Below are 17,959 nucleotides of genomic sequence, written 5' to 3'. Positions count from 1 at the left end.
AAATAAAATGATGTAGAAACTCTCTGAGAACGTGGATAAGCAACATACAATACCAACTGTTTAATTCTTCATCCTCAGCTGACATATGGTTCAAAAGATCTGAGTGACACAGAGAGAATTTATTCTAATGTGTCTCGTGTGTCATGGCTCAGGATAAGACCCAGATGCAGACACAGGGCACCAATAGTTTGAATCTCCAATATTTATTATAACAAAAGGGTAAGGCAAACGGCAGGTTGAGGGCAGGTAGAGGATCGTAATCCAGGTCAGAGTCAGGCAGGTACAGGGCGGCAGGTAAACTCAGGGTCAGGACAGGCAGGTACGGGGCGGCAGGTAAACTCAGGGTCAGGACAGGCAGGTACAGGGCGGCAGGTAAACTCAGGGTCAGGACAGGCAGAAAGATCAGAGCCGGGCAGACTAGAAACAAAACTTGAGAACAGGAACATGGGGAAACTCGCTGGTAAAAACTGACCAGATAAGATGAACTGGCAACAGACACGCAGAAAAAGCAGGTATTAAAACACAGGAGATAATGGGTAGAAATGGGAGACACCTGGTGGGGGGGTGGAGACAAGCACTAGACAGGTGAATCACATCTGAGTGTGACATTGAGTCAGGATCTCCTATGAAGTGTTTTTGTGTGTGTGTGTGTGTGTGTGTGTGTGTGTGTGTGTGTGTGTGTGTGTGTGTGAGATTATTTATGAATGTATTTCCAGTAATATTTAGTAATATTTCTATGTTACTTGTTTTTACGACATGATCTCCTCCCCTCACCCTCCCCTTTCTCTCTGCTTATTTGAGCTGCCATAATATGTACTTGGTCTTTTACCAAACATGGCTACCTTCTGTATACCCCCCCTACTTTGTCACAACACAATTGATTGGCTCAAACACATTAAGAAGGAAAGAAATTCCACAAATTAACTTTCAACATGCCACACCTGTTAATTGAAATGCATTTGTCACGCCCTGACCTTAGAGAGCCATTTTATTTCTCTATTTGGTTAGGTCAGGGTGTGGTTTGGATGGGCATTCTAGTTTTTTGTTTTCTATAATTCTGTTCTGTAATTGTAAATAAGAATTGGTCTTAAATGCAATGAAGTACTCTACATTGCACTAGAAACTATTTGGCTTCTTGAACAGTGTGTGTCTTAATGAACTGCTCTAGTAGGTGATGTAAACATGAGAAGACTGCCCATCACTGGACACTGGGTTGAAGTGTTTGCAATAATGTGAATAAGGTTGGCGTATTTGTGATCTGTAATTAATAAAATGTAAAGAAAATAAAAAACAAGGTATCGAACAAATGTGGATTGACAGGCCAAGCAATCATTGACAAGACACCAATATATCTGAAAATGTTTATTATATTATACTATTATAATACATACTATGATGAACTACAATAGCAATTGAACACATGCACTTCAATGTTATATCAATTCATTCAGGAATAAAGCTTTTCTCCAACAACATGGAAGTGGTTCCACTCTGTAGGCTACTGCTAATCACATCATGTAGCTGGTCTAATTAGATTTTAACACTCTAGATTTGAACAATCTCACATAACATTGGAATATCTAAAGTGAACCTGTGTCATGTTCCTAGTTACAATGTTACTAATGATTATCTGCTAAATTGTTGTTCATCTCTGTCAGAGTCGTCCTACCTAACTGTATGATAAACCATATAACTGAACGTTACAATGTGTTTTCCACTCAATCATTTCTTAATAACGTTTATCATTGGATGTCTTCTCCATAAGGTGTTTCTTGGTGTTCTTCTCCGGCCTGAACAGAATAATAAAGCATTTAGGAACAAATAATAGAAAGAACAACCCAAAGCTAGAGGTGATGATGGCAAAGATCTCCACAGCTACAGTGAACTTCCCAGGAGAGCTGACATAAGCTGGGATAAAGGTGATCCAGACTGCACAGAATATGAGCATGCTGAAGGTGATGAATTTGGCCTCATTGAAGTTATCAGGTAGCTTCCGAGCCAGAAAAGCCAGCACAAAGCACAAGAGAGACAGGAGACCTATATAGCCCAACACAGCCCAGAATGCCCCTACAGAGCCTAAGTCACACTCGAGAAGGACCTTTTCCTTGTAGGTAGTGAGGTTTTTAATGGGGAAGGGAGGGGACAGGACCAACCACAGAGTGCATATCAAAGCCTGGACAAACGTGAAGGACACTACAGTCAATCTCTGCTGTGAAGGGCCAAACCATTTCATGACATTACTGGCTGGAAGTGTAGCCCTGAAGGCCATCAACACCACTATTGTTTTCCCCAGAACACAAGAGATGCAGAGGACGAAGGTGATCCCAAACGCTGTGTGACGCAGCATACAGGACCATTCAGAGGGCCGGCCAATGAAAGTAAGAGAACACAGAAAACACAGAGTCAAGGAGAAGAGCAGCAGGAAGCTCAGCTCAGAGTTGTTGGCCCTGACGATGGCCGAAGTTCGGTGGTGGTAGAAGACGGTTGCCGTGGCGATGGCCAGACAAGCCCCGCCCACAGAGCAGGCGGTCAGGATGATTCCGAGGACCTCGTGGAAGGACAGGAACTCCACAGGCTTAAGGATACAGAGGTCTCTCTCAGCATTGGGCCAGTACTCCTCGGGACAGATCAGACAGTCTGAAGAATCTGACCAGGACAAAACAACAGACATCAAATGTTAATAATAATAGATTCAGGTTTTATTTATTTACAAATACATGTCCCACAATGCTGCACTTTTTCAGTTTACAATAAAGAATGTTGAATTAATGTGCAGCTTACATGAGATAATAAGAACAGGAACATGATTTACAGACACTACCTTTGTAGTGCTGGTATAATGAATAAACCACTACTTAGTAAACCGTGATAGAATTTACTACACATTGTATGCTAACTATTCCTATAGTCCTACCTGTGTTATTACTGATCTCTCCCTCTGCACATTGGATACAGTCATAACAGCATACAGGCTTTCCTTTCTGTACAGCCTTACGAGTGCCTGGGGGACAGCTCTCACTGCACACTGACACAGGTACTTGTGTACTGTTCTTTACCCATGTGATTTCCTTCTCCATGTCAAACATCTGGTCAGGAGGCAGGGACGCATCATAGCGCCCCACTGTCACAAACTCCATCTTCCCACTCTCTCCTATCTGCCAGTTGACCAGCTCATATGTGGGCACTGGGTCCCCGTTAGCATCGAAAGACACCTGGTACCCGTTACGAGAGAAGTTCACCCTCCTCAATCTCTCCAGGACCTGGGGGTTAAAAGGGCAAGGAAGAGAGAGAGGGGACGAGAGAGAAGGAGAGAGGGGAAGAGGGATGGAGAGAGGGGAAGAGAGATGGAGCGATAGAAGGAGAGAGGGGAATAGAGATGGAGATAAGGGAAAATAGAGATGGAGTAAGGGGATGAGAGAAAGAGAGAGAGAGGGGTCGAGAGAGAAGGAGAGAGGGGAAGAGAGATGGAGAGAGGGGAAGAGAGATGGAGCGATAGAAGGAGAGAGGGGAATAGAGATGGAGGTAAGGGAAAATAGAGATGGAGTAAGGGGATGAGAGAAAGAGAGAGAGAGAGGGGTCGAGAGAGAAGGAGAGAGGGGAATAGAGATGGAGTAAGGGGATGAGAGAAAGAGAGAGCGAGAGGGGTCGAGAGAGAAGGAGAGAGGGGAATAGAGATGGAGTAAGGGGATGAGAGAAAGAGAGAGAGAGAGGGGTCGAGAGAGAAGGAGAGAGGGGAATAGAGATGGAGTAAGGGAATGAGAGAAAGAGAGGGAGAGAGGGGAAGAGAGATGGAGATAAGGGAAAATAGAGATGGAGTAAGGGGATGAGAGAAAGAGAGAGAGAAACAGAACTTTCATTTACCTTGTATATTTTTCAAAGGTGTTACTTCAAAACCAGCCGTAAAGTATAATGAGAACTGCATGGCCTTCATACTTGTAGTCAATATAATCATATATATCAGGACATTATACTATTGTCTTGTCATTCACCTGTGTTGGCTTCACATGGAGGTGATTGTCACAGTAAACAGTGGAGTTTTCTCTCTCTTCACAAACGATGCTGTGGATGGCATGTGCTATGGCATAAACAGCTTTATACACCATGTTAGTGACACGCAGCTGGGATGTATCTGTGTAGGGGGTCTGTAGCTGCTGTATATCCTCACTGCCATCACACACCTTCTCTTCAACCCCAACACCTGTAGAGGTCCCTACAGACAGACAGAGAGAGATACCAAGAAACCAACAGACCAACAGACAGACGGACGGACAGACAGACAGACAGACAGACAGACAGACAGACAGACAGACAGACAGACAGACAGATAGATAGATAGATAGATAGATAGATAGATAGATAGATAGATAGATAGATAGATAGATAGATAGATAGATAGATAGATAGATAGATAGATAGATAGATAGATACCCAGCTGACAGCCAAAGGAGCCCTCCCAGAACTCAGTGAGCAGGGGAGAGTTGGACACCTTCTGTGGGGAGAGGTCCAGGAGGAAGTCCCTGAGGCCGGGGATGACAGAGCGTTGGATGCCAAATCCGATGGCCCCGGCACACATTGCAAAGCGCAGCATATCTGGGTCAGTGACCCAGGTCTCGCTTCCGATCCACTGGCGGGGCGGAGAGGGCAGGCGGTCCAACTCTCTCAGCAGGATCCTCATGTCCCCAGTGGCTGCAAATGCAACCACCACCCGGGCTGTGGAGCTGGGGAACATGAATATATCATAAAATATGCTTATGTTTGTCATTAATTGGCATGTCTCAGTGAAGTCAACATGAACATTAGCATTAACTAACACTTTTCACATGCTTAAGATATGCAAATCATGTTGGTCTCACAGATCAGCCTTGGGAAAAGAGAGAAATTAATAATTGCATCTTTTATAATTATGGTCTTGCATTTGTGTGAATGAAAAGTTCACAAGTAATCATGGATCACCTGCGGATCACGTCAGCCACCCGTTGCACTCTGCTGAGTGGGTTGGTACGGTAGAAGGCTTCAGAATACTCCACACAGATACCCTCCTCTTGTGCTGCCTGAAGGAAAGCAGCCATCCCGTTATTACCGTAGTCAGAGTCGGAACGGACCGCCCCAATCCAGGTCCAGCCGAAGTGCCTGATGAGGTGGGCCAGAGCGGCAGCCTGGAACTGATCACTGGGGATGGTTCTGAAGAAGGTTGGATACTGTTTCTTATCACTCAGACACGCACAGGTGGAAAAGTGACTCACCTAGTTAAAAACAGACAGTCGAAAACATGAGAAAGAATATCATGTCGGCCAAACAAGTTTTAGTTATTGGTTACTTCCTACTTTTTTTTCTTTTGCTCTGTAGTTTGATGTTAGGGAGATAATAAAAATAAGCCGGTTTATTGTTTTTCGTTTTGCAAGAATGAAAACCACGTTTCGACCCAAGACCTTTGTCGTTCTATTCATATTGATAATAGTTTTATAAGACATACTGGTGCAATAAAAAAACATGAGTAAAAGGTGTGACAACAATCCCTGGTCTCCCATAACAACCTAGACCATGAAAGGTCAGATCATGTTTAAATGCCTCCAGACATTTTCCAGACTCATATTCCTCAGATCATGTTAAAATACCTATAGAAGTTCTCCAAACTTTCTCAACATAATTTCACACAGAAATCTATGTTCCTGAAAGAGAGAATACAGTTGGAATAGAGGAAGTTAAAAGAGGATTTATTTCCTGAAATAGAGTATTATTAAGAATATTAGATTTCTTTCCACAGGAGTTTACCTGAGGAATGCCGAAAGGGCCGATGACACGCAACATGCTGATGGTTGGCGTGGAGCCAGACTCGCCCACGATAGCTGTCACTGTAGCCGACCCAGAGCACTGTTCTCCGGTATCAAACATGGGATCCAGGCCGTTAGCCAGCTGGAAGGCCACTTTTACGGCCATGGGGACCGAGGAGCACGAGTCGTGCACTTGATAACCGAGTGTAACACCTGGTAGAAGGTCTGAACTGTTGTTTATCTCCTCAACTGCGAAGACCATGGTACGCGAGAAGCGTAACTCACGGGAATCCAAACTGTAAATAGAAGGTAGGCGAGTGAGCACCTCTTGACTAAATGGTAAACTAGCCTATAGAATATATGGATATATGAGGGCAAACATCTTAATATCTAGCCATATTTTACTGTCTATAGGCCTACACTAATGTTATCGGTAATTGAGGGCATTGTAGTATTGCCTGCATTTTGAAAATGTGACCCTTTGTAACAGTAGGCTTTATCTACTCTCTCAGATACAAACACTGTTTATTTGTCTTTAAATGCTTTTCATATGTCTTTAAAACACTGTTAATCTGTCTTTAAAATATAGTTTATCTGTTTGTAAACACACTGTTTATCTGTCTTCAAAACACTGTTCCTCTGTATTTAAAACACCATTTATCTGTCTCCCCACACAGCCGCAGTCCTGTCCCCTGTTCCCTCTTGCGCTCACTGACCTCCCTGTGCACTGCAGGGGCTCAGGCAGGCTGGTGTAGCTGTGTTCCACAGTGTGCATGTAGTAGTGCATGGAGAAAACACCCCCGATGACAAAGTCCCCGTCCTGGGAGAACACCGGAGGACGAGGGGTGCCTTGGAGCCTGCATCTGACAGACTCCATCCCAGAGGCAGAGGCAGAGGCAGAGGCAGAGGCAGACGAGAGCAAGGCGAGCCCACCAGCCACCACAGCTAGATGGAGTAGAACCAGACTACCAGCGAGACTTGGATCGAGAGCAGGAGCCGGAGACAGCCTCATTCCCCTGATGTGTAGAAGGTACGGAGTAATACAGTGCCACACAGACCCACATAGGTTAGGTTACCTCTCTAATCTCATTTAAATACCCACCGTACCTGTGTGGAGATTCCTCTAGGGGCCACAATGTGGGTATAGCCATGCTAGGGAGGGAGGGGTTAGAGGCTCACCCAGTCAGGTCCTGCTTCTTTCAGCTATAGAGGGAAAATGCAGCAGCATCAGCCCTACGTTGACTGTAATGGTTTAGATAGACGTAAACATACAGTAAACACACAATAACCATCTGGCTCTCTTATATTTCCTCTACAGTCTTGTCCTCTTGGCACGCTGGCTCTAAAGGAAGCTTGTTCTCAAGTGTCTGTCCTTTATCTGAGAGACATAAGAAAGATCAGAATGTATTAATACATTTTTTATTATAACATGTGGGGGTTTCATCCTTATATTTGGCACTAAACTGTCCCCATACTATACAGTCGTGGCCAAAAGTTTTGAGAATGACACAAATATTAATTTTCACAATGTCTGCTGCCTCAGTTTGTATGATAGCAATTTGAATATTCTCCAGAATCTTATGAAGCGTGATCAGATGAATCCCTCCTTGCCATGCAAATGAACTGAATCCCAAAAAACATTTCCACTGAATTTCAGCCCTGCCACAAAAGGACCAGCTGACATCATGTCAGTGTTTCTCTAGTTAACACACGTGTGCGTGTTGACGAGGACAAGGCTGGAGATCACTCTGTCATGCTGATTAAGTTTGAATAACAGACTGGAAGCTTCAAAAGGAGGGTGGTGCTTGGAATCTTTGTTCTTCCTCTGTCAACCATGGTTACCTGCAGGGAAGCACGTGCCGTAATCATGGCTTTGCACAAAAAGGGCTTCACAGGCAAGGATATTGCTGCCAGTATGATTGCACCTAAATCAACATTTTTTGGAATCATCAAGAAATTCAAGGAGAGTAGTTCAATTGTTGTGAAGAATGCTTCAGGGCGCCCAAGACAGTCCAGCAAGCGCCAGGACTGTCTCCTATATTGATTCAGCTGCGGGATTGGGGCACCACCAGTACAGAGCTTGCTCAGGAATGGCAGCAAGCAGGTGTGAGTGCATCTCCATGCACAGTGAGGCGAGGACTTTTGGAGGGTGGCCAAGGGTCAAGAAGGGCAGGAAAGAAGCCACTTCTCTCTGGTAACCCGTTCCAATCACCAGGTGCACGGCTGTGCACTTGCAGTATGTATCAATGTGCATTTACCATCACGAGTTTGTCATGCTCAAAAATCCTGCAAAAATACAAAATTGACTGGCCTGATGAACTCGGGATGGCCGGGCTGTCATAGTGGTTCCTATCCATCGCTCGTTGTGTTGATTTCATCATGTCCATTTGGTGATGTTTTTCACTGTTGAACCATATTGCAAATGCACTCTGCATTTCCAATATGTTTCAATGGGCATTTACCATCACGAATTTGTCATGCTCAAAAATCCTGCAGGAATGTGAAATTGACTGGCCCGATGAACTCGGGATGGCCGGGCAGTGATTCTGGATCCTCTCCGTCACTCATTGGTGTTGATTTCAGAATGTCATTTTGGTGATGGTACCTAACTGTTTAAAACATATTACAAATGGACAAAAGTCAGCCAGCAAGTCACCGTCCATCAGTCAATTAGATATCATTTTGAAACCAAACTGATACAAACTGACACCACACCCACTTTTTCCAACTCATTTAGAAGCCAACTATCACATATTTCAGAGCTGGCCAAAAATTCACATCGCCTTCTGTTCAAACCATAATAAAAACATAAAACACGAAGTTACGTTCTAGCTGCGGGTCCAGTTCTGACATTATGTGTAGGCCTAGCTGAGGCGACCCCGAATCCCAAGTTTTGGCTCGATAGGTCATTCGGTGCCCGAGCAAGACTTTAATTGGTGCTGAAAATCCACTTTTTTTCCATGCCTTGCTACGGGGACCTTGAATGAGCAATCGGACAGAAACGTTGGGGTCTATCTCTATGGGCCGAGCCGGTTTCAATGCACCTAGTCCTGTGACTCTGGGACTTTTCTAAATGTCGTCATTTTCGTAGTGTCATTGCAAATGTACGAGGCTGTTTCTCGGTCCGAGAACCTTCTAGAGCCACATAACTCCCCCCGCACTATCGACCTGAGCTCCAGAACAGGGTTTAAAAGTTTCAGAACTCTAGGTCTGACGGTTCTTTAATAGTTTGAACAAAGTTAACTATTGCAGGCTCTGTATGTCTCTACGCACCACACTGTGTCCCTCCGTCCAAGCTGTGTGTGTGTGTGAGTTTTCTTGGAAATTTTATGGGAGACATGACTGATTTACAGTTCATGAGGGTTGCCTAATCACACATATGAAGTTTTGGAAAGATCAGACTTTTTTAACCCTTCGAAACAGCCCCTATGACACCAGTTATGGCACTTCCGGTTGGCACAGGAAGCTATACGTAAACACATATCCTGACTGGGGTATGCTGCTACAGAATCCTGAGTTTTAATTCTTTACGTTAAGAACTGACTGATTTACACAGGGTTGAATGCACTATTTCTATCAAACATCAGGTTGAGTATGGAAAAACACTTTTAGGGTGATTTTAACCACTTCCAGTTGCTCCAGGAAGCTTAAAATCAACACAGGTAGACCTCAGAGTGGCCTGATGGACTGTCATGGAAAACAGGTTCATAAGACATTCATAACCCACATAGGCTTCAGGTTGAATTTAGAGGTGCAGGCAATGTATTCCTATGGGGAGAGAAATCATTGAAAACTGTTTGATGTAAACACCTTCTTTTAACTGTTGAGGGTTAATGCCACATGGTCAAAGTTAGGCTTGCACAGATCGGGAGGACCTCAGGGACGTACCTGAGGTCTCATTGTGCATTATCACCCTAACTGTTCTCCCACTGTCACCCAAAAGCACCTGCAATTTAGGGCCAGGCTTCATTATGAGCTCAGACCGAGCAAGCTACGGTCTAGCGGGGCATCTTGTTGAACTCGGCACGGCCTAGATATTATGGTAATGCCCTTGCAGGCTCTGAGTGTCTTTAAGCACCGCACTTTGTCACTCCATCCTTGCTGTGTGTGTGTGAGAGCTTTTCTTTGACATCTGTTGGCAGAAATGACTGATTTACAGTTCATGAGGGTTGCCAATAACACATTTTGAAAAGATCAGACCCTTTTTTTTTTTTTTTGAATTTTCCCCTTTTTCTCCCCAATTTCATGGTATCCAATTGTTTAGTAGGAACTATCTTGTCTCATCGCTACAACTCCTGTACGGGCTCAGGAGAGACGAAGGTTGAAAGTCATGCGTCCTCTGATACAGACAACCCAACCAAGCCGCACTGCTTCTTAACACAGCGCCATCCAACCCAGAAGCCAACCGCACCAATGTGTCGGAGGAAACACCTGCACCTGGCAACCTTGGTTAGCGTGCACTGCGCACGGCCCGCGACAGGAGTCGCTGGTGTGCGATTAGACAAGGATTTCCCTACCGGCCAAACCCTCCCTAACCCGGACGATGCTAGGCCAATTTTGCGTCGCCCCACAGACCTCCCGGTCGCAGCCGGTTACGACAGAGCCTGGGCGCGAACCCAGAGTCTCTGGTGGCGCAGCTGGCGCTGCAGTACAGCGCCCCTAGCCACTGTGCCACCCGGGAGGCCCTAAGCTCAGACCTTTTTAACCCTGCGAAACAGCACCATTTTAAGTGCACCATTTTAAAATGACACCATTTTAAGGCACTTCCGGTTTACTCAGGATGCTGAAAGTGAACACATATCCTCCTTGGGGTAGGCAATTATAGAATATTGAGTTTTAAGTCTTTAGGTTAAGAACTGACTTATTTACAGAGGGTTGAATGAGTGTGTGTTATTTCAGAAAATCACAGAAAATCGCATAGTTCGGAAACACAATTCAAAAAGATTTGTCTGAACACGCTGCAAGTGGATCTGTAACTTAAAAATAAAAATTAACTTATTTTCCACCATAATTTGCAAATAAATTCATAAAAAATCCTACAATGTGATTTTCTGAAGAAAAAAAATCTAATTTTGTCTGTCATAGTTGAAGTGTACCTATGATGAAAATTACAGGCCTCTCTCATCTTTTTAAGTGGGAGAACTTGCACAATTGGTGGCTGACTAAATAGTTTTTTGCCCCACTGTATATACTGTATTCTATACCATCTACTGCATCTTGCCTATGCTGCAGGGCCATCGCTCATCCATATATTTATAGGTACATATTCTTATTCATCACTTTACATTTGTGTAAATAAGGTAGATGTTGTGAATATGTTAGATTACTTGTTAGATTTTACTGCATAGTCGGAACTAGAAGCACAAGCATTTCGCTACAATTGCATTAACCTGTTGCTTCTACCCTCTACTTTTTTGAACATTCTGTTAAAAATCGCGCAACATTTCAGCGCCCTGCTACTCATGCCAGGAATATAGTATATGCATTTGCTTAGTCTGTGTGGATAGAAAACACTCAGACGTTTAAAAAACTGGTTAAATCACTGCTGTGGCTTTACCAGAACGGCATTTACATCGAAAAGCACAGGAAAAACTGATCACTGAAAATGGGAAAATATATCCATGCGCTACTTGAACCCATTGATAAACGTGAAACACAATTAATTGACTGAGGTTGCAGTACCTACAGCTTCCACACGGTGTCTAGAGTCTTGTCATTTCCCTTCAAGTTTTTTCTTGGTCAAACACATACAGGACACCGTATCTCCTCCGGTCTAGGACCGGATATTTTCGTTGAGTTTCTAGCCGGACATTTTTCCAGACGGACAGCTAATGATCTTTACATCGCCTCCTGATTAATTTTTTCGCTTATTAACGTTTACTAATACCTAAAGTTGCATTACAAACGTATTTCGAAGTGTTTTGTGAAAGTTTATCGTCGACTTTTTGAATTTTAAAAAATGACGTTACGTTTTGAAACAATGTTTTTTTCGTTTATCACACAGTCTACATATAACGATATCTAGGCTTTATATGGACCGATTTAATCGAAATAAAGACCCAAATAGTGTTTATGGGACATCTAGGAGTGCCAACAAAGAAGATGGTGAATGGTAATGAATATTTTCTATTTTATTGTGCGGTTTGTGTAACGCCGAAATGCTAATTATTTTGTTTACGTCCCCTGTGGGTCTTTTGGGGTGTTGCATGCTATCAGATAATAGCTTCTCATGCTTTCGCCGAAAAGCATTTAAAAAATCTGACTTGTTGCCTGGATTCACAACGAGTGTAGCTTTAATTCGATACCCTGCATGTGTATTTTAATGAACGTTTGAGTTTTAACTAATACTATTAGCATTTAGCGTAGCACATTTGCATTTCCAGAGCTCTAGTTGGGACGCAAGCGTCCCGAGTAGAGGGAAGAGGTTAACTTCTTGCGTCGAGCCATCCCGGATCCGGGATCATGACTACAGCCTCAAGTCCATTACCATAACGCAACGTTAACTATTCATGAAAATCGCAAATTAAATGAAATAAATATGCTAGCTCTCAAGCTTAGCCTTTTGTTAACAACACTGTCATCTCAGATTTTCAAAAATATGCTTCTCAACCATAGCAAAACAAGCATTTGTGTAACAGCATTGATAGTTATAGCATAGCATTTAGCGTTAGCATTCAGCAGGCAACATTTTCACAAAAACCAGAAAACCATTCAAATAAAATAATTTACCTTTGAAGAACTTCTGATGCTTTCAATGAGGAGACTCTCAGTTAGATAGCAAATGTTCAGTTTTTCCTGAAGGATTACTTGTTTAGGAAAAATCGCTCCATTTTGTGCGTCACGTTTAGCTAAGAAAAAAATCTGTATCCAGGATTGTGTAAATCTATCCGCAAGCTTATTAGCATAACACAAAGTTAACTATTCATGAAAATCGCAAATGAAATGAAATCAATATGCTAGCTCTCAAGCTTAGCCTTTTGTTAACAACACTGTCATCTCAGATTTTCAAAAATATGCTTCTCAACCATAGCAAAACAAGCATTTGTGTAACAGTATTGATAGCTAGCATTAGCATTTAGTGTTAGCATTCAGCAGGCAACATTTTCACAAAAAACAGAAAACCATTCAAATAAAATCATTTACCTTTGAAGAACTTCGGATGTTTTCAATGAGGAGACTCTCAGTTAGATAGCAAATGTTCCGTTTTTTCTGAAAGATTATTTGTGCAGGAGAAATCGGTCCGTTTTCTGCGTCATGTTTGGCTACCAAAAAAACCCGAAAATTCATTCATCAAAACGCCAAACTTTTTTCCACATTAACTCCATAATATCGACTGAAACATGGTAAACGTTGTTTAGAATCAATCCTCAATGTGTTTTTCACATATCTCTTCATGACATATCGTTCCTGTAAGTCTCCTCTCTGTCTCAATCACATGGATGAATGCGAGCAGCTTGGAGATTACGCAGCAATTTCAACAAAGGACACCGGATGGACACCTGGTAAATGTAGTCTCTTATGGCCAATCTTCCAATGATATGCCTACAAATACGTCACAATGCTGCAGAAAACTTGGATAAACGATAGAAAGGGCAGGCTCATTCCTGGCGCTTTCACAGCCATATAAGGAGACAATGAAAAACAGAGCCTCAAAAATCCTGCTCATTTCCTGTTTGAAGTTTCATCTAAGGTTTCGCCTGTAGCATCAGTTCTGGGGCACTCACAGATAATATCTTTGCAGTTTTGGAAACGTCAGAGTGTTTTCTTTCCAAAGCTGTCAATTATGCATAGTCGAGCATCTTTTTGTGACAAAATATTGCGCTTAAAACGGGCACGTTTTTTTTATCCAATAATGAAATAGCGCCCCCATAGGTTGAAGAGGTTAACATCTGCTAACCATGTGTATGTGACCAATACAATTTGATTTTATTTAATTTGATTTGACATACACAATCCATGTCCCAATTGTCTCACGGCTTAAAACTATTCCTCTTCATCTACACTGATTGAAATGGATTTAACTAGTGACATAAATAACGGATCGTATCTTTCACCCTGATTCACCTGGTGAATCCTCATGGAAAAAACATGTATTCTTAATATTCTTAGTATTCTAAGTATCGAAGATCCCTCACTGCTGCTCGATCATCCTATTTTTCCAACTTAATTGAGGAGAGTAAGAACAATCCAACATTTATTTTTGATACTGTCGCAAAGCTAACTAAAAAGCAGCATTCCCCAAGAGAGGATGGATTTTACATCAGAAGTGATACATTCATGAACTTATTTGATGAAAAGATCATGATCATTAGAAAACAAATTATGGACATTGCTTTAAATATGCGTATTTCTCCAAAGCTCAGTTGTCCTGAGTCTGCGCAACACTGACCTAGGATCAAGGGAGACACTCAAGTTTTTTAATCTCTTGACACATTGATGAAAATAGCAATGGCCTCTAAACCTTCAAGCTGCATACTGGACCTAATTCCAACTAAACTACTGAAAGAGCTGCTTCCAGACCCCATCATAGGACTGAGACTGCACTAGTGAAGGTGGTCAATTACCTTTTAATGGCGTCAGACCAAGGCTCTACATCTGTTCTCGTGCTCCTAGTCCTTAGTGCTGCTTTTGATACCATCAATCACAGCATTCTTTTGTAGAGATTTGAAACGCAAATTAGTCTACATGGACAAGTTCTGGCCTGGTTGGTTTAGATCTTATCTGTTAGAAAGATATCCGTTTTTCTGTGGGGGGTGGTTTGTCCTCTGACAAATCAACTCTATTGTTTTCACTATTTATTTTACATCTTGGTTGATTTTCACTGCTATGCGGATGATACACAGCTATACATTTCGATGAAACATGGTGAAGCCCCAAATTTGCCCTCCCTGGAAGCCTGTGTTTCAGACATAAGGAAGTGGATGGCGGCACAGGTTTTACTTTTTAACTCAGAAATGCTAGTTCTAAGTCTCAAGAAACAAAGAGATCTTCTGTTGGATCTGACAATTAATCTTGATGGTGGTACAGTTGTCTCAAATAAAACTGTGAAGCGCCTCGGCGTCAATCTGGACCCTGATCTCTCTCTTTTTTTTCTTTTTTTTTACCTTTATTTTACTAGGCAAGTCAGTTAAGAACAAATTCTTATTTACAATGACGGCCTAGGAACAGTGGGTTAACTGCCTGTTCAGGGGCAGAACGACAGATTTGTACCTTGTCAGCTCGGGGGTTTGTACTTCCAACCTTCCGGTTACTAGTCCAATGCTCTAACCATTAGAACCACTAGAACAGCTTTTTCCATAACATAACATTGCAAAAATCTGAAACTTTCTATCCAAAAATGATGCAGAAATATGTTTTTGCCACTTCTAGATTAGACTACTGCAATGCTCTACTTTCCGGCTACCCGGATAAAGCACTAAATAAACTTCAGTTAGTGTTAAAACCGCTGCTAGATATGTTGGACGGTAGCGTCAACAACAAAAATCTCATAATTAAAATTCCTCAAGAATACAAGTATTTTACACCATTTTAAAGATAAAATTCTCGTTAATCCAGCCACAGTGTCTGATATCAAAAATGCTTTACAGCGAAAGCAACACAAACGATTATGTTAGGTCACCACCAAGTCACTGAAAAACCCAGCCATTTTTCCAGCCAAAGAGAGGATTCACAAAAAGCACAAATAGAGATAAAAATGAATCATTAACCTTTGATGATCTTCATCAGATGACGCTCATAGGACTTCATGTTACACAATACATGTATGTTTCGGTTGATAAAGTGCATATTTATATCCAAAAATCTAATTTTACATTGGCCTGTTATGTTCAGTAGTTCCAAAACATGCAGTGATTTTGCAGAGAGCCACATCAATTCACAGAAATACTCATAATAAACTTTGATGAAAGACACAACTGTTATACATGGAACTTTAGATAAACCTCTCCTTAATTCAACAGCTGTGTCAGATTTCAAAAACACTTTACGGAAAAAGAACACCATGCAATAATCTGAGTACGGCACTCAGAGACCAAAACAGCCAAAGAGATATCCGCCATGTTGTGTAGTGAACATTAGTCAGAAATAGCATTATAAATATTCACTTACCTTTGATGATCTTCATCAGAATGCACTCCCAGGAATCCCAGTTACACAATAGATGTTTGATTTGTTCGATAAAGTTTATCATTTATGTCCAAATACCTTCCTTTGTTAGATCGTTTGGTAAACAAATCCAAACACGCGTGCAAGTCCAGCCGAAAGGTCAGACGAAAAGTCCAAAAAGTTCCGTTACAATCCGTAGAAACATGTCAAACTAAGTATAGAATCAATCTTTAGGATGTTTTTAACATAAATCTTCAACAATGTTCCAACCGGACAATTCCTTTGTCTATAGAAAAGCAATGAAACGCGAGCTATCTCACATGACAGCGCGTCACGAGCACAAAGCATTCTGCCAGACCTCTGACCCATTCCCCTCTCATTCAGCCCCACCTCACAGTAGAAGCATCAAACTAGGTTCTAAAGACTGTTGACATCTAGTGGAAGCCCTAGGAAGTGCAACATGACCCATATCCCACTGTATCTTCTATAGGGAATGAGTTGAAAAACAACCAACCTCAAATTTTCCCCTTCCTGGTTGGATTTCTTCTCAGATTTCTGCCTGCCAAATGAGTTATGTTTTACTCAGAGACATCATTCAAACAGTTTTAGAAACTTCAGAGTGTTTTCTATCCAAATATACTAATAATATGCATATATTAGCAACTGGGCCTGAGTAGCAGGCAGTTTACTCTGGGCACCTTATTCATCCAAGCTACTCAATACTGCACCCCAGTCACCAAGAAATTAAAACTTTATTGAATACTCATCTCTTCAGTAGGGACTATGATTGAGTGTAGTCTGGCCCAGTGGTGTGAAGGTGAATGGAAAGATACTGGAGCGATGAACCGCCCTTGCTGTCTCTGCCTGTCCGGTTCCCCTCTCTACACAGGGATTCTCTGCCTCCAACCCTAAGTCACTGGCTTACTTGTGCTCTTCCATGCCTTCCCTAGGAGGGGTGCGTCTCTTGAGTGGGTTGAGTCTCTGACGTGATCTTCCTGTCCGGGTTGCCTGGGACCATCCCTCCGGACTACCTGGCCTGATGACTCCATGCTGTCCTCAATACACCTGGTCGTGCTGCTGTTCCAGTTTCAACTGAACCCTGACCTGGTCACCGGAAGTGCTCCCTTGTCTCGGACCTGCTGTTTTTAACTCTCTCACTCTACCACACCTTCTGTCTCTTAACGTTTGAACATCTTGGCCATGTACTGTTATAATCTCCACCTGGCACAGCCAGAAGAGGACTGACCTCCCCTCAGAGCCTGGTTCCTCTCCAGGTTTCGTTCTAGGTTCCAGTGTAGAGCCAGCGTGCCAAGAGGACTAGACTGTCGGGGAAATACTGTGTAGAGCCAGCGTGCCAAGAGGACTAGACTGTAGAGGAAATACTGTGTAGAGCCAGCGTGCCAAGAGGACTAGACTGTCTGGGAAATACTGTGTAGAGCCAGCGTGCCAAGAGGACTAGACTGTAGAGGAAACACTGTGTAGAGCCAGTGTGCCAAGAGGACTAGACTGTAGAGGAAACACTGTGTAGAGCCAGTGTGCCAAGAGGACTAGACTGTCTGGGAAATACTCTGTAGAGCCAGCGTGCCAAGAGGACTAGACTGTCTGGGAAATACTGTGTAGAGCCAGCGTGCCAAGAGGACTAGACTGTCTTGGAAATACTGTGTAGAGCCAGCGTGCCAAGAGGACTAGACTGTCTGGGAAATACTGTGTAGAGCCAGCGTGCCAAGAGGACTAGACTGTCGGGGAAATACTGTGTAGAGCGAGCGTGCCTAGAGGACTAGACAGTAGGGGAAATGTAAGAGAACCAGATGGTTATAGTGTGTCTACTGTATGTTTATGTCTATATAAACCATTACAGTCTACTTAGGGCTTACGCTGGTGCATGCAGTCTCTATATCTGAAAGAAGCAGGACCTGACTGAGTGAGCAGAGCAGCTTCTAACCCCTCCCTCCCTGGCATGGCCATACCCACAGTGTGGCCCCCAGAGGAATCCCCACAGAGGTACGGTGGGTATTTAACCCAGAGAAGAGAGTTATCCTGACCTATATGGGTCTGTGTGGCGCTATATTACTCCATACCTTCCA

The 17,959-nt window shown here is 42.9% G+C and overlaps 1 protein-coding gene across 1 annotated transcript; it reads right to left on the bottom strand.

Annotated features, from left to right (window-relative positions):
- Positions 1-1,355: 1,355 nt before the first annotated feature.
- LOC115116463 (extracellular calcium-sensing receptor-like) lies at positions 1,356-6,816 on the bottom strand. The gene is made up of 7 exons (XM_065000565.1): positions 6,488-6,816; positions 5,773-6,067; positions 4,954-5,243; positions 4,429-4,718; positions 3,990-4,210; positions 2,915-3,260; positions 1,356-2,646 (listed from the first exon to the last, which is right to left on the bottom strand). The coding sequence occupies exons 1-7, from the start codon at positions 6,781-6,783 to the stop codon at positions 1,730-1,732; spliced, it is 2,655 nt and encodes an 884-aa protein (XP_064856637.1). The 5' UTR covers positions 6,784-6,816; the 3' UTR covers positions 1,356-1,729.
- Between the last annotated feature and the right edge of the window lie 11,143 nt (positions 6,817-17,959).

The sequence above is a fragment of the Oncorhynchus nerka genome, linkage group LG14 (genome assembly GCF_034236695.1).
Source record: "Oncorhynchus nerka isolate Pitt River linkage group LG14, Oner_Uvic_2.0, whole genome shotgun sequence".
Classification (NCBI taxonomy): domain Eukaryota; kingdom Metazoa; phylum Chordata; class Actinopteri; order Salmoniformes; family Salmonidae; genus Oncorhynchus; species Oncorhynchus nerka.
This window is presented reverse-complemented; position numbering and strand designations above follow the sequence as displayed.

Excerpts from the sequence above, each read along its gene's own strand:
- LOC115116463 (XM_065000565.1), bottom strand. The coding sequence starts at position 6,783 with ATGAGGCTGTCTCCGGCTCCTGCTCTCGATCCAAGTCTCGCTGGTAGT. Across the intron at positions 5,244-5,772 it reads GCCCTTTCGGCATTCCTCAG|GTGAGTCACTTTTCCACCTG; the intron begins GTAAACTCCTGT and ends GTTTTTAACTAG. Across the intron at positions 4,719-4,953 it reads GTGGCTGACGTGATCCGCAG|CTCCACAGCCCGGGTGGTGG; the intron begins GTGATCCATGAT and ends CATGTTCCCCAG.